This window comes from Tachyglossus aculeatus, chromosome 2 (genome assembly GCF_015852505.1).
Source record: "Tachyglossus aculeatus isolate mTacAcu1 chromosome 2, mTacAcu1.pri, whole genome shotgun sequence".
Taxonomy (NCBI): Eukaryota; Metazoa; Chordata; class Mammalia; order Monotremata; family Tachyglossidae; genus Tachyglossus; species Tachyglossus aculeatus.
Window position 1 is genome coordinate 106,339,627 of NC_052067.1, and position 23,745 is coordinate 106,363,371.

The 23,745-nt window shown below is 44.3% G+C and overlaps 1 protein-coding gene across 1 annotated transcript in view; it reads right to left on the bottom strand.

Annotated features, from left to right (window-relative positions):
* Window positions 1-23,745, bottom strand: part of LOC119921685 (interleukin 18 receptor accessory protein) — a 37,364-nt gene that overhangs the window by 3,037 nt on the left and 10,582 nt on the right. Inside the window, exons 4-8 of the mRNA XM_038741767.1 lie at window positions 20,155-20,308; window positions 17,013-17,078; window positions 14,791-14,908; window positions 12,338-12,501; window positions 10,304-10,441 (exon numbers count right to left, since the gene is read on the bottom strand). Of these exons, the coding sequence (XP_038597695.1) occupies window positions 10,304-10,441; window positions 12,338-12,501; window positions 14,791-14,908; window positions 17,013-17,078; window positions 20,155-20,308 (640 nt within the window). The remainder of the gene's footprint in view (window positions 1-10,303; window positions 10,442-12,337; window positions 12,502-14,790; window positions 14,909-17,012; window positions 17,079-20,154; window positions 20,309-23,745) is intronic.

Genomic DNA, 23,745 nt, shown 5'->3' on the forward strand with positions numbered 1-23,745 from the left:
TCTCATCCTATACCGACTGGATTACTGCATCAGCCTCCTCTCTGATCTCCCATCCTCCTGTCTCGCTGCACTTCCGTCTATACTTCACTCTGCTGCCTACATTATCTTTGCACAGAAATGCTCTGGGCATGTTACTCTCCTCCTCAAAAATCTCCAGTGGCTGCGTGTCAACCTACAAATCAAGCAAAAACTCCTCGATCTCGGCTTCAAGGCTCTCCATCACCTCACCCCCTCCTACCTCACCTCCCTTCTCTCCTTCTACAGACCAGCCCACACCCTCCGCTCCTCTGCCACTAACCTCCTCACTGTACCTCATTCTCACCTGTCCAGCTGTAGACCCCCAGCCCATGTCCTCCTCCTGGCCTGGAATGCCCTCCCTCCACACATACAACAAGATAGCTCTCTTCCTCCCTTCAAAACCCTACTGAGAGCTCACCTCCTCCAAGAGGCCTTCCCAGACTGAGCCCCCTTTTTCCTCTCCTCCTCCCCACCCCCACCCTACCTCCTTTCCCTTCCCACAGCACCTGTATATATGTTTGTACAGATTTATTACTGTATTTATTTTAATTGTACATATTTACTATTCTATTTATGTTTTTAATGATGTGCATATAGCTTTAATTCTATTTGTTCTGACCTTTTCGACACCTGTCTACATGTTTTGTTTTGTTGTCTGTCTCCCTCTTCTAGACTGTGAGCTTATTGTTGGGTAGGGACCGTCTCTATATGTTGCCGACTTGTACTTCCCAAGCACTTAATACAGTGCTCTGCACACAGTAAGTGCTCAATAAATACGATTGAATGAATGAATGCAGAATGTTCCGTTACAACCAACTGGAGGGTTCAGAAAGCTGCCAGTTTACATGACCTAGGGAGACCCTTTGAACTTGATTGCTATATTTATGACCTACTGATTTATGCTGCTCATTAACAGCTTTATGAAAGCATTGCTTGCATTTTATCCTGTGCGATTCTCAAAGTAAATTTTCTTTTCTCAATTTATGGATATTCCCATAGAAGTGTTCCAATTCGATTTTTTCCCTCTTCACATGCTTGAACTTTCCTGCTTCTATATTTGTTTTGATAAACTTAATTTCAGTTTATCATTTATTTTCTGAATTTTAAAATATTAATAGTAATAACAGCATTTATTAAGTGGTCATTATGTGTTAAGGACTGTGCTCAGCACTGGGAAAGATACTGGATAATCAGATTAGGTGCAGTTCCTGCTCCATCCTGGGCTACAGATTAAGAGGTAGAGAGAAGCAAGTATCTTATTCCCATTTTACAGGTGAGGGACTTGAGGCACAGAGGGGTTAAGTCACCTGTCTAAGGCCACAAGGCAGGGCTGTGATTAGAATTTGGGTCTCCTCATACCCAGTTCTCTGATCTTTCCACTGGGACCCTGCAACTATGTTCAGTGCACTTCTGTTTCCATGGTGTATTCATGGAGAAGCAACATGGCTTAGTGGATAGAGCACGGGCCTGAGAGTCAGAAGGTCATGGGTTCTAATCCTGGCTCCACCGCTTGTCTGCTCTGTGACCTGAGCAAGTCACTTCACTTCTCTGGGCCTCAGTTCCGTCATCTGTAAAATGGGGATTAACACTGCTAGCCTCATGTGGGACAGGGACTGTGTCCAACCTGATTTGCTTGTATCCACCCCAGCGCTTAGTGTAGTGCCCGGCACATAATAAAGCCTTAGCAAATGCCATAATTATTATTACTATTATTACTCTGCCATCTGCCTGGTGATGGCACGCTCATGTTTGAAATCTGGTTCTATTCTGGGTAAACTCATTGTGGTCAGGGAACGTTACTACTGACACTGTTATATTGTTGTATTGTACTCTCCCAAACGCTTATTACAGTGCTCTGCACACAGAAAGAGCTCAATAAATACGATTGATTGATTGGTTACGAATGGCAGAAATCTAAGTCCTAAGGATTCTTTGAGGAATAGGGCCATAAGTCGATTTTTTTACTTAACCAGCAGAGGGAACTGTGACATTAATCAAGCATCACAACTTCCCTTTCCCAACACCCACTCCAACTCAGTCTTCGCTATAAATTGTTAAACCGATCAGGGGGATGAGAAGAGCGACACTTGACGACCAGGACATCTATTCTACATAAGGCTGGGTGAATAATTACCTGAACAGAGTTGTAGAGTATACTCCTTTGAGTTCAGGGACTTGAATGTGTATTTGAAAATCAAGTGTTGCAAGAACACAGGTCTAATGGAAAAAGGCCTGATCGCTTAAGACGTAGGTAGAAAACAATTTGAATATGGTTTCTCCTGAGTGGATGTAGGACTTTCTAGGTGGGCCAACATATGACCTGAATTGCTGCTATGCACCACTGTTAGATGGATAAGAGAAGCAGCATGGCCTAGTGGATAGACCATGGGACTTGGAGTATTCATTCATTCATTCAATCGTACTTATTGAGCACTTACTGTGTGCAGAGCACTGGACTAAGCGCTTGGGAAGTACAAGCTGGGAACATATAGAGACGGTCCCCACCCAACAGCGGGCTCACAGTCTAGAAGGGGGAGACGGACAACAAAACAAAATATATTAACAAAATAAAACAGAATGAATATGTATAAGTAGAACAAATAGAGTAATAGAGTAATAAATAATAGTAATAAATAGAGTAATTAAGTTGTGGGTTCTAATCCTAGCTCCTCACTTGTCTGCTGTACGACCTTGGACAAGTCACTTCATTTCTCTGGGCCTCAGTTCCCTCATCTGTAAAATGGGGATTGAGAGGGTGATCTCCAAGAGGGACAGGGACTGTGTCCAACCTGATTTGCTTGTATCCACCCCGGTGCTTAATTACAGTGCCTGGCATATAGTAAGTGCTTAAAACCTGCCGGTCTCAGCTCCGCAACATTGCCAAGATCCGCCCTTTCCTCTCCATCCAAACTGCTACCCTGCTCATTCAAGCTCTCATCCTATCCCGTCTGGACTACTGCACTAGCCTTCTCTCTGATCTCCCATCCTCGTGTCTCTCTCCACTTCAATCCATACTTCATGCTGCTGCCCGGATTATCTTTGTCCAGAAACGCTCTGGACATATTACTCCCCTCCTCAAAAACCTCCAATGGCTACCGATCAATCTGCGCATCAAGCAGAAACTCCTCACCCTGGGCTTCAAGGCTGTCCATCCCCTCGCCCCCTCCTACCTCACCTCCCTTCTCTCCTTCTACTGCCCAGCCCGCACCCTCCGCTCCTCCACCACTAATCTCCTCACTGTACCTCGCTCTCGCCTGTCCCGCCATCGACCCCCGGCCCACGTCATCCCCCGGGCCTGGAATGCCCTCCCTCTGCCCATCCGCCAAGCTAGCTCTCTTCCTCCCTTCAAGGCCCTGCTGAGAGCTCACCTCCTCCAGGAGGCCTTCCCAGACTGAGCCCCTTCTTTCCTCTCCCCCTCGTCCCCCTCTCCATCCCCCCGTCTTACCTCCTTCCCTTCCCCACAGCACCTGTATATATGTATATATGGTTGTACGTATTTATTACTCTATTTATTTATTTATTTATTTATTTTACTTGTACATTTCTATCCTACTTATTTTATTTTGTTGGTATGTTTGGTTATGTTCTCTGTCTCCCCCTTTTAGACTGTGAGCCCACTGTTGGGTAGGGACTGTCTCTATGTGATGCCAATTTGTACTTCCCAAGCGCTTAGTACAGTGCTCTGCACATAGTAAGCGCTCAATAAATACGATTGATTGATTGATTAACAACTACCACAATTATTGTTGTTATTATAGTAAATTAATGGACCTGAAGCTTTGGAATTTCCCCCTAAATATGAGGATTATGCAGGACTTCTGGATCTCAGTGATATCCTAATTGGATTATAATGAGGTTGGGTTGCTAGATCAGGAACCAGAGGTTTTCAACTTTTTAAAGAAATTGTTACTTGCAGTTTCAAGCTTACACTCGAAGAGCCCTCTCTTTCTTCACCTTACCCAATTCTGCACATACAAGCAGCCCCTCCAACCACCGACTTTTCTCCTCTACTCGGGAGAATCCTGGCCGGAGCAGTAACAGCTGGAGGAGGTGAGAAGTGAAATCACTTTTCACTGCTGCCATCCCACCAATTACCATATGTTTAATGAGTGCCAGGCTGTTGCTTGTTTAGAGTGGCTCTTTGTAGGGTTTTCAGCTGTCCAGCACTGATTCGGCACCAAACACCTTTTTGGATAGTGTTTTCATTTTAAGTTCCCAGCATCCTGTCCCTCGGCTTCAGCCACTAAGTTCCAGGGCTCGAAAGTGTATTCATGGAGACCTGAGAGAAGATGGCATAGTGGATAGAGCCCAGGCCTGGGTAATAATAATGGTATTTGTTAAGCTCTTACTATGTGCCAAGCACTGTTGTAAACACTGGAATAGATACAAGGTAATCAGGTTGTCCCATGTGGGGCTCACAGTCTTAATTGTCATTTTACAGATGAGGTAACTGAGGCACAGAAAGGTTAAGTGAATTATCCAAAGTCGCACAGCTAAGTGGCAGAGCTGAGATTAGAACCCATGACTTCTGACTCCCAAGTCTGTGCTCTTAATTATTATTATCATTTCCACTAAGCCATACTGCTTCTCATGGTATTTGTTAAGTACTTACTATGTGCCAAGCACTGTTCTAAGCACTGGAGTAGATACAAGGTAATCACGTTGTCCCAGTTGCGGCTCAAAATCTCAATTCCCATTTTATAGATGTGGTAACTGAGGCACAGAGAAGTGAAGTGATTTGCCCAAAGTCACACAGCTGACAAGTAGTGGAGCCGGAATTAGAACCCATGACCTCTGACTCCCAAGCCTGTGCTCTTTCCACTAAGCCACAGTGCTTCTCTGAGTGTCAAGAAGGTCACGGGTTCTAATCTCAGCTCCAACACTTGTCTGCTGTGTGACCTTGGGCAAGCCACTTCACTTCTCTGGGCCTCAGTTACCTCATCTGTAAAGTGGGGTTTGAGACTGTGATCTCCACGAGGGACAGGGACTATGTCCAACCTGATTTGCTTTCATTCATTCATTCATTCAATCGTATTTATTGAGCACTTACTGTGTTCAGAACACTGAACTAAGCGCTTGGGAAGTACAAGTCAGCAACATATAGAGACAGTCCCTACCCAATAACAGGCTCACATTGTAGAAGGGGGAGATATACAACAAAGCAAAACATGTAGACAGGTGTCAAAATCGTCAGAATAAATATAATTGTAGCTATATGCACATCATTAACAAAATAAATAGAATAGTAAATATGTACAAGTAAAATAAATAGAGTAATAAATCTGTACAAATATATATACAAGTGCTGTGGGGAGGGGAAGGAGGTAGGGTGGGGTGGATGCGGAGGAGGAGAGGAAAAAGGGGGCTCAGTCTGGGAAGGCCTCCTGGAGGAGGTGAGCTCTCAGTAAGGCTTTGAAGGAAGGAAGGGAGCCAGCTTGGCAGATTTGCTTGTATCCCCACCCCAGTGCTAGTACAGTGCCTGGCACATAGTAAGTGCTTAACAAATATCACGATTATTATTATTAAAGGAACACAACAAGGCTTGCTGGAAGCAGCGTGGCTCAGTGGAAAGAGTCCAGGCTTTGGAGTCAGAGGTCATGGGTTCAAATCCCGGCTCCACCAATTGTCAGCTGTGTGACTTTGGGCAAGTCACTTCACTTCTCTGGGCCTCAGTTACCTCATCATAAAATGGGGATTAAGACTGTGAGCCCCTCCGTGGGACAACCTGATCACCTTGTAACCTCCCCAGTGCTTAGAACAGTGTTTTAAGCACTTAGTACAGTGCTCTGCACATAGCGCTCAATAAATACGATTGATGATGATGGAACAACAAGATCAAAGGGAGGGTCATGGTGAAATGTTCTAAGGTTTGAGGACTTCTGCAATAGGTTCTGTAGGAAGTTAACACGGACTATCCCGTAACACACATAATACACATGTTACTTCCGCACCAGTAAATGGAGAGCACTTTCGCAAGTGCCAACAGTAGCCCCATTGTGGTTTCCAGAGGTACACAATCTGGGGAAGCTGTTGGTGGCAGCACTAGTAATAGTTTTTCTGCCTGCTCCACTTCTTGCTCGTCCCCCTGCAGAGTGCTCACTCCATTGGTGAGCTCAGCAAGAAATAATCATAATCATAATTATGACTTTTGTTAAGAGTTTACTACGTGCCAGGCATTGTACTAAGCGCTGGAGTGGATACAAGCAAATCTGGCTGGAAACAGTCCCTATCAAATCAATCAATCAATCGTATTTATTGAGCGCTTACTGTGTGCAGACCAGTGTACTAAGTGCTTGGAAAGTACAAGTTGGCAACATATACAGACAGTCCCTACCCAACAGTGGGCTCACAGTCTTAAAGGGGGAGACAGAGAACAAAACCAAACATACTAACAAAATAAAATAAATTTTATCCCACATGGGGCTCACAATTTCAATCCCCATTTTTTAGATGAGGTAACTGAGGCACAGAGAAGTGAAGTGACTTGGCTAAGGTCACACAGCAGACAAGTGGTGGAGCCAGGATTGGAACCCATGAGTTTCTGCCTCTCAGGCCCACTACACCAGCGGCATGGCAGCTGTAATCTGATGTCCCAAGATTGCTTAAACTCCTGACTGAATAGCTCTCTCTTAGCTCACACTATATCATGGCCCCTTCCCTTGAGAATATCAAATCTCGGAACTGGAGGAAACTACAAGATGTCAGCTAATGCTGTTCTGCCCTGAGATGGAGTTGGAAATTGGGATGGAGATTAACAGGACAATTCAGAGTTTATTGTTGACTAGGCAGTTTTGATTCTGGTCCCAGATCTGACCCATGTCTGCTTTGTGACTTTGGGTGGGTCACTTGGCTGGTCTGTGTCTCAGTTGCAGAATTGGAATTAAGACAATGATCCCCATATGGGACATGGACTCTGTCCAGTCTGATTGGCTTGTATCTGCCCCAGCGCTTAGTACAGTGCCTGGCATATATTAAGTGCTTAACAAATACCGTTAAAAAATGGTCAGTGTAAGGGCTTTCAATAGAACCATTTCTCTGATTCTGTGGCCGATGTATTTCATTACTGCATGGACCATATTATTTTGTTGAAAATCACGTCACCAAGTCACAAGTTCTAGCTTGAATGTTTGTCTTTTCTCTTTTACTGACTGAGAGGGTGGGGGAGAGAGAGAAAGTGTGAGATTGAAGTTCCCTAGAATTATGGGAAATTCACAGTCTGAAAACCCGAGTTCTATGGGATCTAAAGTCAGTATGCACTGACCAAGCATCAGCTGGGTTCTGGAAAGCCAAGTGTTACATTGAATAAGGGCTAGGTCACTGTAGGGAAACAGTTTAGCCAGGACAGTCCTAATTCAGGAGAAATTTTGTATTTTTCCCAAACTGCCCCAAATATTCCTCAAAATTTCAGAAATAATGCAGCATAAACTGTTATTAATATGATTAGTTGTAATGACAGTAATAATTGTAGTATTATTATTGTAGTATAATTGTAGTATTGTAGTATTATTCGCTCCCACGGCTTCAACTATCATCTCTACGCTGATGACACCTAGATCTACATCTCTGCCCCTGCTCTCTCCCCCTCTCTCCAGGCTCGCATCTCCTCCTGCCTTCAGGACATCTCCATTTGGATGTCTGCCCGCCACCTAAAACTCAACATGTCCAAGACTGAACTCCTTGTCTTCCCTCCCAAACCCTGCCCTCTCCCTGACTTTCCCATCTCTGTTGACGGCACTACCATCCTTCCCGTCTCACAAGCCCGCAACCTTGGTGTCATCCTCGACTCCGCTCTCTCATTCATCCCTCACATCCAAGACGTTACCAAAACCTGTCGGTCTCAGCTCCGCAACATTGCCAAGATCCGCCCTTTCCTCTCCATCCATACCGCTACCCTGCTCGTTCAAGCTCTCATCCTATCCCGTCTGGACTACTGCATCAGCCTTCTCTCTGATCTCCCATCCTCATGTCTCTCCCCACTTCAATCCATACTTCATGCTGCTGCCCGGATTATCTTTTGTCCAGAAACGCTCTGGGCATGTTACTCCACTCCTCAAAAATCTCCAGTGGCTACCAGTCAATCTGCGCATCAGGCAGAAACTCCTCACCCTGGGCTTCAAGGCTGTCCATCACCTCGCCCCCTCCTACTTCACCTCCCTTCTCTCCTTCTACAGCCCACCCCGCACCCTCCGCTCCTCTGCTGCTAATCTCCTCACCGTACCTCATTCTCACCTGTCCCGCCATCTTCCCCCTGCCCACATCATCCCCCTGGCCTGGAATGCCCTCCCTCTGCCCATCCGCAAAGCTAGCTCTCTTCCTCCCTTCAAGGCCCTACTGAGAGCTCACCTCCTCCAGGAGGCCTTCCCAGACTGAGCCCCTTCCTTCCTCTCCCCCTCGTCCCCCTCTCCATCCCCCCATCTTACCTCCTTCCCTTCCCCACAGCACCTGTATATATGTATATATGTTTGTACATATTTGTTACTCTATTTATTTATTTATTTATTTATACTTGTACATATCTATTCTATTTATTTTATTTTGTTAGTATGTTTGGTTTTGTTCTCTGTCTCCCCCTTTTAGACTGTGAGCCCACTGTTGGGTAGGGACTGTCTCTATATGTTGCCAACTTGTACTTCCCAAGCGCTTAGTCCAGTGCTCTGCACACAGTAAGCACCCAATAAATACGATTGATGATGATGATGATGATGATATTCATTAAGCATTATGTGCTATGTACCATGCACTCTTCTAAAGTGCTGGGGTATATACAGGGTAAACATATTGGACATAGTCCCTGTCCTGCAAGGAGCTCTGAATCTAAAGTAGAGGGAATGCAAAGTTATGCTTAAAAATAAGAATTTATGGTTACATGCCATTTGTGATTTATTTGGGTTCTAATTCAGGTGCCCCAGGGCCTCAGTGTGTGGGAAAGGTGAAGTGCCTCCCCACCCCAGGCTAGGGGCAAATATCTTCACCTGCCCTTCCGTGCAGATACACACTGCCTTCATTTATTCATTCATTCGTATTTATTGAGCACTACCTGTGTGCATAGCACTGTACTAAGCACTTGGGAAGTACAAGTTGGGAACATATAGAGATGGTCCCTACCCAACAACAGGCTCGCAGTCTAAAAGCTGGGTGGGAGAGGGAAAGGGGAAGGGAAGGATTGGGAAGGGCAGATGGGAGCAGGGGAATTGATAGTTCATGGTGAGGTCAGCAAGGTAAATGACATCACAGTGAGCAGTTAACAATTAACATGCAAAAGCAATAATAAAATAGGCAGATAGAGATGACATCATAGAGAGCAGTTAACAATTAACATGCAAAAGCAACATTAAAATAGGCAGATGATGACCACAGCAGAAGGTTGAATTGTCCATGGGTCAGTCAAATCAAAAAGGCTAATGGCAAGGAGAGTCCAGTGGCTCTTGGCAGAATTGTCTCTGAGGTGGTAGAGGATGGAGTCCTGTGGATGGCAGTTCTGGGGAAGGGTGGAACTGTTATGGGGGTTCATGGGAGAGGAAACACCTGGGAAGAGGAGTAAACAGCCAAATAGCAAGGGTGGGCTGAGTAGGTGCATCTACCTTACTCACTCTCTTTGGTGCTTTCTCTATAGTCAAATACAATCTACAATCAGTTGTATTTATTGAGTGTTTACTCTGTGCAGAGCACTCTACTAAGGGCTTGGGAGAATAAAGTATGTATGTATATTTTATATATATTGTATATCTCTATTGTATATAGAGAAACAGCATGGCTCAGTGGAAAGAGCATGGGCTTTGGAGTCAGAGGTCATGGGTTCAAATCCCACTCTGTCACTTGTGAGCTGTGTGATTGTGGGCAAGTCACTTAACTTCTCTGGGCCTCCGTTACCTCATTTGTAAAATAAGGATTAAGACTATGAGCCCCCTGTGGGACAACCTGATCACCTTGTAACCTCCCCAGCACTTAGAACAGTGCTTTGCACATAGTAAGTGCTTAATAAATGCCATCATTATTATTATATAACAAATATATATATATATATATATATATATGTAACAGAAACACTTCATCCCCACCAAAAACCAAGGTTTCTTACAGAGACTACAGTGGGGATCAGGAAAGGCAGGGGATCCTCAACTTTTCAATTCGGAGAAGGTCAAATGTAGGGCACCTTGAGGAAGTCAGTGGCTGTTTGTCAGTTTGGGAAGTAGAATGGGTGTGAGCTGCAGCACTGCTTCCCGCCCACCCCCACCCCCTCCTTCTTTTGGGGAAGAAAAGCTCAAGCATGAACGATGGGTCTTACCCCACAGTGTTTCATCCTTGGCCCAACAGCGCCGGTATAGCAGGACGATTTCGATCCAGTACAGGCAGATGAGAGCACTTGCCACCAGGACTGCAAGGAGCATGGTGATGGTGCCACATAACACGTAGGTCAAAGTCCCTGCAACAACAGGGCCCCACCCATTCTAAGCCAAAGTAACACTGAGCTAGGCATCAACCCCTCACGATAGTCACAGGGGGGAAGGCGGGAGAGAGAGCAGTAAAAGTAGGAAAGATGAGGGAAGGAGATTGAAATGGTAAGGTTTTGTTTCACAAGGAGTTGGGTGGATGGGTCGAGATTCTGGGAAGAGACTTCCTGCGGGAGAGCAAGGAAAAGGTTGAAATGAGACGAGCTTCTCCTATGGACTGTAAGCTCCTTGTGGGCAGAGAACGTGTCTACCAACTCTGTTGTATGTTCTATCCTAAGCACTTACTGCAGTGCTCTGCACAAGGTTAAGTGTTCAATAAATGACATTGATTGATTGATTCACTGATGACAAGTAGGCAGAGAGTCAGGCCAGAATGCAAAGGAACAGAGCTATTGGAGTCAAGCAAAGCAAGTCTAGTGGAAAGTGCATGAGTCTGGGAGCCAGAGGATCTGGGTTCTATTCCCAGCTCTGTCACTTGCCTGCTATGTGACCTTGGGCAAGTCACTTAACTTCTCGGTGCCTCAGTTACCTCATCTGTAAAATGGGGATTAAGACTGTGAGACCCATGTAGGATGGGGACTGACTGTGTCCAACCTGATCATCTTGTATCTACTTCAGCATTTTAGTACAGTGCCTGGCACATAATAAGCACTTAACAAATACCATTAAAAAAAAGCAAGATCAGAAACAGAAAGGTATGAAATGGGAGTAGAAGTAAACTTTTGCCCTGCTTAGTTATTCTAGGTCAGCTTAAAACTGTGTTCAGCAGAGTTTAGTGGCACCTACCCGGCATCAAAATTAAAAATGTGCAGCTATTATTCTGTAGATCATAAACAGTATAGAATACACTAGACCTACCAAAATTTCCCAACACCGAGCATTTGAGCCAGGCTGTGATGGGATGATGACATGCCTTGCAACAAGATTATACACTGGGTTACCCCCTATACTTCTCCTTGTCCGTTTCTGGGGTCTGTATGATTGCTCCTTCTCGTTCTGCAGGGAGAAGGAGGGAGAAAAGGAGGGAGGCTGGGGATTTCAAGAAAAAAATAAAAGCAGTCCTACCCCCAGCCAGAATCCCCTGAGCATCCAAGGAGTTCATTGCCACACCTATGCAGCTCAGATCAGTCAATCAATCAATGGTATTTATTGAGAGATGATGATGATGATGGTGGTATTTGTTAAGTGCTTACTATGTGCAAAGCACCATTCTAAGCACGGGGTAGAGTACAATAGAATTGGTTAATAAGGCCCTGCCCTCAAGAAGCTTATTTCAGCTAGTCATACCACTTTGGCATTAGGAAATAATTAATGATAATAATGGTATTTGTTAAGTGCTTACTAAGTGCCAGGCACTGTTCTAAGCACTGGGGTAAATATAACTCATCAGGTTAGACACAGTCCATGTACCACATGAGGCTCACAGTCTTAATCCCTATTTTACAGTTGAAGTAGCTGAGATATAGAGAAGCTAAATGACTTGCCCAGGGTCACACAGCAGACAAATGGCATAACCGGGACTAGAGCCAAGGACTTTCTGACTCCCAAACCCTTGCACTATCACTAGGCCAGGCTACTTCTCTTCAGTACTTGGTTACAGCCTCTGACCCGAATCAGAGCCATTGCTTCCTCTGCCTCATAATTCTAGAGGCAGGACATTGATTGAAAACACTGAGGGAGACAGGGTACCATTGATCCAAGCCCTACTCAGTGTCAGGAAATGATGAATTCCAAAGAGTAAAGCCTTTCCTCTCAGATTGTTGGCAAATGCCACATTTTGAGGGATTGCTTCTATCTCTGTCCGCCATGAGCTACCCAAACTGCAAGCGGATTACACAGTAAAGTTGAGAAGACTGTTTCCACCTTACCTCCTTTTTTTCTGGGCAGTTTTCTTTTCAGTCGGATGACTTGGACAACTTTTCCGTTAGCATTCTGAGCAAAACAATGGAACGTTCTGTGAAGATCTTTTGGAGTTACTTTTATCAGTCTGACTTCTTTGCAAATTTTGAGCTCCTCTGTGGTTGTAAGTTTACTAAGGAAGGAAAATACTCTCAATCAATTCTGAGTTGAGATTTCTGCTACAAATTCCCTCCACACCCATTTCCTGGCTCTCCCTGTCATTTGATGGGGCCCTTAGACTAATCCTGTTTTTTCTCCTTTCTAATCAATTGGTTTTGCAATCCATAATTTCTCATTAGCACAGAAGATGAATGGTAGAGATGTGCATTCTGGAAGAGAATGTCCATTTTTTAAAAAATTTTAGCCTAGAAAAAGGATAATACTAATAATTATTATTATTAACAACAACAATAATAATAGTAATAGTACTTGTTAAGTGCTTACTATGTACAAATCACTGTTCTATGCATCGGGATAGGTACAAGTTTATCAGTTTGGTCATAGTTCCTGTCCCACATGTCCACAGTCTAGCATGGAATAGTAGATATACCACGGGCCTGGGAGTCTGAAGGTCATGGGTTTTAATCTCAGCTCCACCACTTGTTTGCTGTGTGACCTTGGGTAAGTCACTTCACTTCTCTGTGCCTCAGTTACCTCATCTGTAAAATGGGGATCTGAGACTGTGAGCCCCACCTGGGACAGGGACTTTGTCTAACCCAATTTGCTTGTATCCTCCCCAGTGCTTAGTACAATACCTGGCACATAACTAGCACTTAACAAATATCATAATTATTAAATAGGTGGGCTGAGAACTTTCCTGATGGCATTCCCATCGAGATAGTCAGACAAATCCCCCCTGAGACTCAAAGACTGAGAACTTGCCTAAAGGAATTTATTCAATCCTACTGGCTTAAGCACTGCCAGTCTGCCTCTCTCTGTCATGTTTGACTCCATGGGGCATGGAGTGCCAACTACCAAGTAGGCAGCTCACCAAGAAGTGAAAATGAAGATTTTTCACAAGCAGAACCCATTTATGAACAAAGTGACCATAGCATAGTGCCAAAACTTTAGTAAGGTATCATCATCCAACAAGTGTTTGCCTGGGTAACCACTGCCCTCTCTGCCACCATTGTTGCCAGTTATTTCTCAGGATTCCTGCTGGGTCCATCTGTCCCACAGAATGTCATGGGTGCTTCTTCAACTAGAAACCTTCACTGCTCTTAGAAAATCTCCATCAGGCAGAGCTGAGGAAAGAATGCATATCTCCAGATTGCCAGAATTCTGCTCTTTTCACTGGGTTTTCAGCCAGGATAGGATGTTACTCTGTTAGCATGACTTTGAAATAAAACAAGTTCATGACTGAGTTCTCTAGCCCTCAAAATCCTACTGACAAGAATGGTAATACATCTGAGGTGAAAAATTCCTCCACCTTATCCCACCAATGAGGCTTGCTAAAACTGCTTTTTTGTTTTGTTTTGTTTTGATATTTGGTAATCAATCAATTGTATTTACTGAGTGCTTACTATGTTCAGAGCACCATACTCAGCACTTGGGAGAGTACAGTGCAAGAGAACTAACAGACAAGTTCTTGAGAAACAGTGTGGCTTAGTGGAAAGAGCACGGGCTCGGGAGCCAGAGGTCATGGGTTTGAATCCTGGCTCCGCCACTTGTCAGCTGTGTGACTTTGGGCAAGTCACTTCACTTCTCTGGGCTTCAGTTCCCTCATCTGTAAAATGGGGATTAAGATTGTGAGCCCCACGTGGGACAACCTGTTAACCTTGTATCTACAGCAGTGCTTAGAACAGTGCTCAGCATATAGTAAGCACTTAATAAATACCATTATTATTATTTTTTTACCCTCAACAAGCTTAGGCACTTACTTTGTTCTTAGTGCTATGGCAGATACAAGTTAATTAGATTGGACAAAATCCCTGTCCCTTATGGGACTTACAGTCTAAGTAGGAGGGAGAACAGTAGAAATGAGGCACAGAGAACTTAAGTAATTTGTCCAAATGCTGACCTAAATGCCAAACTTCAATAGTACTACTTTATGGAAGAGATTTCTTAAGATTACTCATGGTAAGAACATGCCTCCTGATAGGGTCTCTTCTTTAAATTCAAGGGACCAGCTCCTCTCTTGTGATACGAAAGTGTAATTCCTGCTTTTTTGAATGAAACTGTAGATTCAGAGGGGAAATCTGCCTCAGTGTCTTGCTCTGTTCCCCACAGATTAAAGCCAGAAGAATGGTATTCTTGGTATCTCTGATCAAAGTGAAGGCATTCCTCAGATTGCTTCGTATCATCAGTTTCTCTTTAGAAATTGTATTATTGTCATTTTGTAGAATTTGTTCAAAATCAGACAGTAACAAGATGAAGCTTTTAGAGGTTTGTCCTCAATCTAATCAGCTCTTCTTTTTCTTACCAAGTTTCTTTTTGCAGAAGCTGCTCCTTGTCATCTGTATACCATTCTACCAGCTGGGGTGGGAGAGAAGAGTTTTGAAATCCGAAACGAACAGTGCAGTTGATGGCAAAAGGCTTTCCTGGAAACAAAAGAAGTAGAGAAGGACATAAGAAGATCATTAGGGAACTTGTACTGAGTACGAGGAGCTGGATATGGGAAGGTTCGAGTGGTTTAAGGTCACATCTCCTTCTAGACACCTTCCCCAATTAAGCCCTGTTTTCCCCGGTTCTCTCTCCCTTCTTCACTGTCTATGCACTTGGATCTGTGATCTTTGAGCCTTTGTTATTTACCTCACCCTCAGCTTCATAGCACTTGTATGTACGTACCTATAAATTATATATTATAAATTATTTATTTATATTAATGTCTATCTCCCCTTCTAGTCTGTAAACTCATTTGTGGGCTGGGAATCTGTCTACCAACTCTGTTATATTGTACTATCCCAAGAGCTTAGTACAGTGCTCTGCACACAGTAAGTGCTCAATACATACCATTGATTGATTAATTAATTGAGGTTATCTGGATCCACTTGGATAACTGTTTATGACAAATATTTTACAAGGAGACTTGGGGTTCAAATCTATCATCAACTCATTGACAATAGATCCAGTTCTAGGACATGTTCTTCTAAAGGTGGGAAAATGTACATTTTTAACTGCAAATTCTAAAAGTTATGTTTAGTAATTGGTAAGGAAATGTTTTAATTCAGTTTGAAACTAGGATATCAGCAAGAAGAGGGAAAATGATGACGCACTGGGTGATTGCTGTCTAAAATCTTCAAGAGAGTTAGAGGTCAAGAATCATTATGAAAATAATAATAATAATAATGATTGTGGTATTTATTGACTGCTTATTATGTTCCAAGGATTGTACTAAGTGCTGGAATAGATACAAGATAATCAGGTTGGGTGTAGTCCCTGTTCCACTTCACAAAGTGTAAATTATCCCATTGAACTGCAGGAATCCTAACTTTATATCAATGTTCCCAAGTTATGTTTGAAGACTGTAAAGCTGTAACCAGATTGGGAACAAATGTCAGAAGCAGAACTCTAGGATTTTGCCAGAGAAGCACTGTCCCCATATGATTCTTGTTTTAAGGGAAAATAATTTAAAAAATCATCTGCTGATTGTATATTTTTGGCTTTCCCGACACTTGCTTATGAGAGAAAAGTGGCCAGATTTTGAAGTGTTCAGAGTTGGTCAGAAGGGAAGGAATGGGCATGGTCATGGATTGACTGAAAAATACAGTCAAAAATGGATGGCAACAGAGATGGGGGAAAGAGAGAAAAGGAGAGGGTGAGGGGTGGGGTGGGATGGTGTGTGTGTGTGTGTGTGTATGCTTGTGTGTAAGGCAGTGGGATGGGGCATAGGAGAATTAATGGACTATTAGAGAAAAAAATTGTGAATATAGAGGCGAGAATTAAGGATGCCACATCTCTAACCATAAAGATTGAGGTTAAGTAGGGTAAACAATGCACAGTTCTCACAGGCATCTTGGGAACCCTTTTGATGATAGAATCAAGGGGTGGATGAACTATTTGTCTGACCCCCCAAAATGGCCCTTTTCGTGGTCTTATGTATCTTCTCTTGGAACAAACTGTGTACCTAAATACACCAAGCTCCTATGATCCCTGTTTTTAGACCTGCTTTCAATTCCAAAGAATTCAGAAAGAGCAAAGATTGTTGTTACAACTTAATTCTTTAATCCTCCTCCTCTAGGGCATGTGACAATCTTTCCCATGAATGGGCTGAATAAATTTTCTTCTGTTTCCCAAGGCAGCTGGGATGTTGTGCTTCACTGTAAGAAATATCTGGGATCATGTCTACCAACATGATTACACAGTAAAGGCTCAATAAATACCATTGATTGATTGATTTGGCCTGGAAAAAGGATAGAGGCCATACGGCTTAGTGGAAAAAGCATGGGCCTGAAAGTCAAAGGACCTGGGTTCTAATCCCGGCCTCCCCACTTATCAGCTGTGTGACCTTAGGCAAGTCAGTTTACTTCTCTGTGCCTCAGTTCTCTCATCTGCAAAATGGAGATTCAGTACCTGCTCTCACTCCTTAGACTGTGAGCCCCATATGGGATCTGATTGTATCCACCCCAGCACTTAGTAGTACTTGGCATAAAGTAAGTGCTCAACAAATATCACTATCATTATTATTATTTATGGCAAACTTACCTAGCTCTACTTCCAGGGTCTTCTCTATGGGCTCCAAAATTTCTGGTGTCATTTTAGTAAATGCCACTGGAAAGATAAACAAAGCTTCATTAGCCACACTGGATAATCTAGCAATAACTCTATGTCTTGGGTTTTGGAGGCTGTGATTAAATTCCCTTCAGTTATAAAGTCCAAATCTATAGGACTTAGTGAATTGATTATGATGAGGAGGGTTTTGCAGGGGGTGATCCATCCTGTCAGTAAGTGTAACACTATCAACATCTTAGAGCCTGGGCCTGGCAGTTCAAAGAACCTGGGTTCTAATCCTGGTTCTGCCACTGGTCTGCTGTGGGACTCTGGGCAAATCATTTAACTTCTCTATGCCTCAGTTACTTCATTTGTAAAATGGGGATTAAGACTGTGAGTCCCACATGGGACTGTGTCCAATCTGACTAGCTTGTATCTACCCCAGCACTAAGTACAGTGCCTGGCACATAGTAAATACTTAAGAAATACCATTAAAATAAAGGCATGCCCTGAGCACCATCCTTAGACTTGGGGACATAAATGTCTACTAACTCTAATATATTCTCCCAAGCACCTCTGTATGGTCCTTTGCACAGAGTCAGCCTTCAAAACTTACCACTGGTTGTCTGAGGGAAGAGGTAAAATATGTCTGTTATATTGTTATATTGTACTCTCCCACATGCTTAATACAGTGCTCTGCACACAGTAAGTGCTCAATAAATATGATTGACTGACTGACAGACATGATCCTAGTTCTTGAGGAGTTTACAATCTAATGGGGAAAACAATAGACATAAATTGTTGAATAAACAGTGGTCAGGTGTAAGACACTAGTTACACTAATGATGACACGAGTGAATACATAAATCAGTATGGTGCAAACACAAGTTGAGAAGCAGCGTGCCTCAGTGGAAAGAGCACGGGCTTTGGAGTCAGGGGTCATGGGTTCAAATCCCGACTCTGCCAATAGTCAGCTGTGTGACTCTGGCAAGTCACTTAACTTCCCTGTGCCTCAGTTACCTCATCTGTGAAATGGGGATTAACACTGTGAGCCCCCCGTGGGACAACCTGATCACCTTGTAACCTCCCCAGCGCTTAGAACAGAGCTTTGCAAATAGTAAGCACTTAATAAATGCCATAAAAAAAAGTTCTGAGGTGGCTGATGGGCTGACAGTAATTAGGAATGCCTCCTGGTGGATGGGACTTTTAAAGGATGTTTTGAAGGAGGAGAGAACTGAGAAGGGGCGTGGGGAAGAAGGAGGCGATGGTTTTATGGACAGGGTCAAACAAAGGCAATGAATGATTCAAGATGGGTGAATCAAGAGCAAAAGACAATTAGGAGTTTGCTTTGGAGGCATGAAGAGCAGAGTCAAATGTTCCTTTGGGACAAGAAGTCATTGGTCTTGTGTAGTGGGGCATTTCTACATTTTGGGGTCTCTTTTCTAGACCATAAGCCTAACATAACTGTGACATTCCAGAATCTGACCAATAGCCCACCCAGATCAAGCTCCCACAGGGGTCTGTCAATAGTATTTATTGAGCACACACCGTGTGCAAAGCACTGTACTGGGCACTTGGGAGAGCAGAGATGTCTCTGAGATTGTTATTGTCTTGGGCATCTTTCCTGCTAACCTAAACTCCTTTTTCCTTCGGTTCAATCCTCCAGATGTTTGTGGAAATGAGATAATCTCACTCTCTCCCTCTCACTCCTATTTACCACTGTGGAATCATGCTGGTAGTCTGGGGCTGGATTCACCCGGGAAACCAGCTTAGCCAGAAGGCCTGCAGCTTCTCCCCATGTCCCCAAATATCAACAGATCAGTTGGGTCAATCTCTAGATTGACCTTGGGTCACCTTGCTTGGCCTCCCCACCCCCTCACCCCACCAGAGTAGGACCGTCACAGATTTATAGGGAATAGGAATAGGAAAGGAATAAATTGGAGGGTTTAAAGGGGTGATTGGGAGATATTCTTAGTTTAATTGTTTTTGTTTTTTATCTGAATTTGGAGAAAAATTGAGTTTAAAGTTTTTTTATCTTAAAATTAAAACAAATTGGCATTTTTTTTTTAGTTGAGTTTCTTCATGACTCCCAAGTCCAGGAGATCACAGCAAGGGGGATGGAAGAAGGGATGGTGCCAAGGTGAGGGAAGTGGGGAGGGCCTAGAAGGAGTGGGGCGGGGGCATCAGCAGCTGAACTGCAGGTGGTGAGCTGGGGCGGGGAGGGGCGGGGGAAGACCTGGGAGCTTTACAATTAATAAAGGTAAAATCCAGCACCACCCAAACAGTCCATCCCCAAATGATAAGCATAGTCCAGGAGAATAATAATAATGATAATAATCATAAGGATGATGGTAATAATAACAGGAACAATAATTATGAAACTTTGTATTTGTTAAATGCTTACTGTCTGCCAAGCCCTAAGTTCTGGGGAAGACACAGGATAATTAGGTCAGAATCCCTGTTTCACGCAGGTTTCAGAATATAAATAAGAAGGAGAACAGATATTGAATCTCCATTTTAGAGTTGAGGTACCTGAGGCCCAGGGAATTTAAGTGACTTGCTCAAGGTCAGTCTGTTAATAGTATTTATTGAGTGCTTACTGTGTGTAGAGCACTGTACTATAACAGTAAACAGACACATTCCCTGTCCACAACAAGCTTACAGTCTAGAAGGGGAGACAGATATTAATAGAAATAAATAAATTAAAGATATGCCCTTAAGTTCTGGGGGAATGGGAGGGAGCATGAATAAAGGGAGGAAGTTAGGGCAGCACAGAATGTAGTGGGAGAAGAGGAAAGGAGGGCTTAGTCAGGGAAGGCCTCTCACAGCAGGCATGTGGTATAGCTGGGATTAGAACCCAAGTCCTCTGGCTCCCAGGCCTATGGTCTTTCCACTAGACCACACTGCTACAAAAAGACAAGAGCCTCCATTCCATTCACTCTTTCTTTCAATCATATTTATTGTGCACTTACTGTGTGCAAAGCACTGTACTAAACACTTAGGAGAGTACAACAGAACAATAAACAGACACATTCCATCCCCACAACAAGCTACAGGAGGAAGATTCCCCAGGTGGCATTCCCTTGCATATTGGTTCACCCATCCAAACATGAGTGTCCACATAATTGTTACGTACCAACAGTCCTCACTTGAACAACAGACCTCACCGTCCACCAACTGCTGTTATCAGACTGGATGTAATCACATACATAGGTTCCACGGTGATCTTTATAAGTTTCTTTCAGATGGACTCTATTGTTCTCAATGGGCAGAGAAAAAGGCTTTTCAATCTAGCCAAGGAAGAAAAAAGGCAGATAATACAACTATCACTGACCCTGGGGCCAGGTAAAATTCTCTGCTCCAGATACAACCCCTTTACCAACCTAAGGTACTACTTGCCTCCAGTGGGGTTTAACACTGGCAAAAGTTTTACGTCCATGGGAAAATGAACGAAAGTAACCCTAAAGCCGAAGGAGGCAGTGAGGAGCTGGGAGAGGTAGCAGCATCTCCAAGCTGGGATTCAGGCCTGGGGAACTAATCCTGACTCTGCTGCCTCTCCCAGCTTAGAGTCATTCAACTTTTCTGCACTGTGCGTCTCCTTCGTCCCTCACGAAGCAATCATCCAGGACAAATGTCATTAGCTCCTGAAGCAACTTGGGAAAAGTTGCTTGGAAAACCCCCAAGTTGGATTGCACTGTCTTGCAAGCTCCCTCACGTAACACTGGGCACGGATGATGTCTTCACAGCACTGCATTTTTCTAACCCTCCATCTCCTCCTACTCCCTAACCATCCATCTTCTCCTTCTCCCTAACCTAGCCTTCCAACCTCCCTCCCCCATCTCTTCTGCTCTCCCAGTCTCTTAAATCTCCAAACCTCAGCTCTTAACAAAAAGCCAAGCTCAGGGTTCCTGCTCCCAGAAGATGGGGAGGAAAAAGGGATGTGTACATGAGTGTGAATGATCGCCATTAGCATTCATTGATAGCCCCTTGTCAAATCCAAGCTTGGGTTATCATGAGTTAGGGAATATCAGGGAGGGGAATCCATCAATCAACCAATCAACTGTATTTATTGAGCACTTATTGTTTGCTGAGCACTGAACTAAATATTTGGGAGAGTACATTAGGGGAGGAAGTAAAGGAGGAGGAGGAGGAGAGGAAGGAGGAGGATGGGGGTCTTTGCTAGTGATGGGGTGAAAGATCTATTAGCACAGATTGGTATGGGATGAAAGAGACAGTGGCAGTGTAAAGGGGCCTTTCATCTAGAGTCCAAGGATTCAGCCATTCAGTAGTCAGTCCGTCAGTTAAACATACATTTTCCTATACTAAGACATTTGGAGAGTACAATAAACATGTTATAACAATAAACAGACTCATCCCATGCCCACAGTGGGTTTATAATCTAGAGGGGGAGACAGACATTAATATAAATAAATATATTACGGAGATGAACATATGTGCTGTGGGGCTGAGAGAGGGGATGAATAAAGGGAGTAAGTCAGGGTGATGCAGAAGGGAGAGGGAGAAGAGGAAAGGAGGGGTTAGTTAGGGAAAGCTTCTTTGAGGAGGTGTACCTTCAATAAGACTTTGAAGCTGGGATGAGAATAATTGTCTTTTGAATATGAGGAGAGAGCACTTTCCAGGCCAGAGGCAGGACATGAATGAGAGGTCAGCAACAAGATAGATGAGATTAAGGTATAGTGAGAAGGTTGGCACTAGAGGAGCAAAGTGTGTGGCTGGGTTAAATAGTAGGAGAGTAGCAAAGTCATTTAGGGGCCCAGCCAGTAGCACCATGCTGGGGATCAGTGGGCCCAGTGCAGCCAGGGTGTGGGGGTACCGGGGTAGCTGGGACAACTGCTGTGCTGAGCTCTCCAAGCCCCGTGAACTCTGCTGCCAGTTCCTCCAGGAACCTCCATCCTAAAGGGTGTGAGGATGATCCCAGGCATCTCAGGACTGGGAGGGGTGCAGCCTGGGATGTGACCATTTCTCAGGAGCTCTCACACCACCCCGCTGTACCTCCACTTGCACTGTCAGTTACCCACTCTCCAGGCATCCATCTCAAGCCCTGTCTGGCTCCCACAGGACCGGCTGCCCAGTGAAGGCGGCGGGAACAGGCTGGGCACCAGGAGGAGGCTGCTCGAACTTGGGCCCTGAGGCTGATGCTGCTGGTGCCCCTCCGCTGCTTCTCTCTCTTCCAGGACCTCACCCTCTCAACCCAGCAGACCTGATCAGGACCCAGGATGAGGAGAGGAAGCAGAGGGGACCCACATTCGTACATCGCTGCTAGCTACAGGACACATGGGCCTGCCCAGGATACTCTTGACCTGACCTGAACCAGTGACGAGTCACGGAAAGCAGCAGCCACAGACATTAGGCAGGTCCGAGCTACCTGGTCTTTGGGGTTCTGCCCGTCTGGGAGTGTGTACTGGCCGGAGGAGGGTCGACAGGACAAGTCTAGAGCAGGGTCTGGAGGCGGGGATGAGGTCCACACAACCAGATGTTGTTTCCCTCACCAACCCCCTTCAGCAGCTTCTCCTTTGCAGAGGTCAGAAATAAAAAATGTCCACCATGCAGACTCAGGGGCTGAGGGAATGGGGCTGGGCTTTCTTTAGAGGACTACAGGCCGGTGCTACTTCTTCTCCACCCCCACTGATGCTGCACATGTGTGATGGCCATTTTGGGTGTTTTCCAGGCACCATCTTCACAATGTCCAAGGTGGTAAGTACAAGAGGTAAGTGGCTGACCATTTGAAGTAGTGGAGGCTCAAGCCACATATTTGGGAAGTGGGGTGAGGTCTGGGATGGGTCCAAAACCTGGCCTCTGCAGTTGCAGCCCCTCTGGCTCCTACAGTAATCTGGTCCTGTCCATATCGAGAATCAACCTAGGTGGGAAATACCTGTGACTGACAGTGCAGATGGTCTAGTGGAGAGAGCACAGGCCTGAGTCAGAAGGACTCGGGTTCTAGTCCTGGTTCTGCCACTTGTCTGCTGTGTGACCTTGGGCAAGTCACTTGGCTCAGTGGAAAGAGCACGGGCTTTGGAGTCGGAGGTCAGGGGTTCAAATCCCGGCTCCACCAATTGTTAGCTGTGTGACTTTGGGAAAGTCACTTAACTTCTCTGTGCCTCAGTTACCTCATCTGTAAAATGGGGATTAAGACTGTGAGCCCGCCGTGGGACAACCTGATCACCTTGTAATCTCCCCAGCACTTAGAACAGTGCTTTGCACATAGTAAGCGCTTCATAAATGCTATTATATTATATTATTATATTATTATATTATATTATACTATATATTATATTATATTATATTTCATTATATTTTATATTATATCATATCATATTATATTATATTATATTATATTATATTGTATTGTATTGTATTGTATTATATTATATTATATTATATTATATTATATTATTATTCTCTGTGCTTCAGTTTACCTCACCTGTAAAATGGGGATTAAGACTGGGAGCCCTGCATGGGACTATGAACAACCTGATTAGCTTGATCTATTCCAGCACTCAGAACAGTGCTTGGCACATAGTGCTTCACAAATATTATTATTATTATTATAATATGTTGGGTAGTGGGGACAGCATTTGGGTTTTAGGCCTCCCATGTGAAACTGCAGTCCACCCAGTGGGGGTGATCCAGGAGTCAGTGGGGACCCTCGAAAGATCTAAAATCAGCTGCTGCAAGTTTACCAAACAGAAAGCTGGAGGTCCTGTTA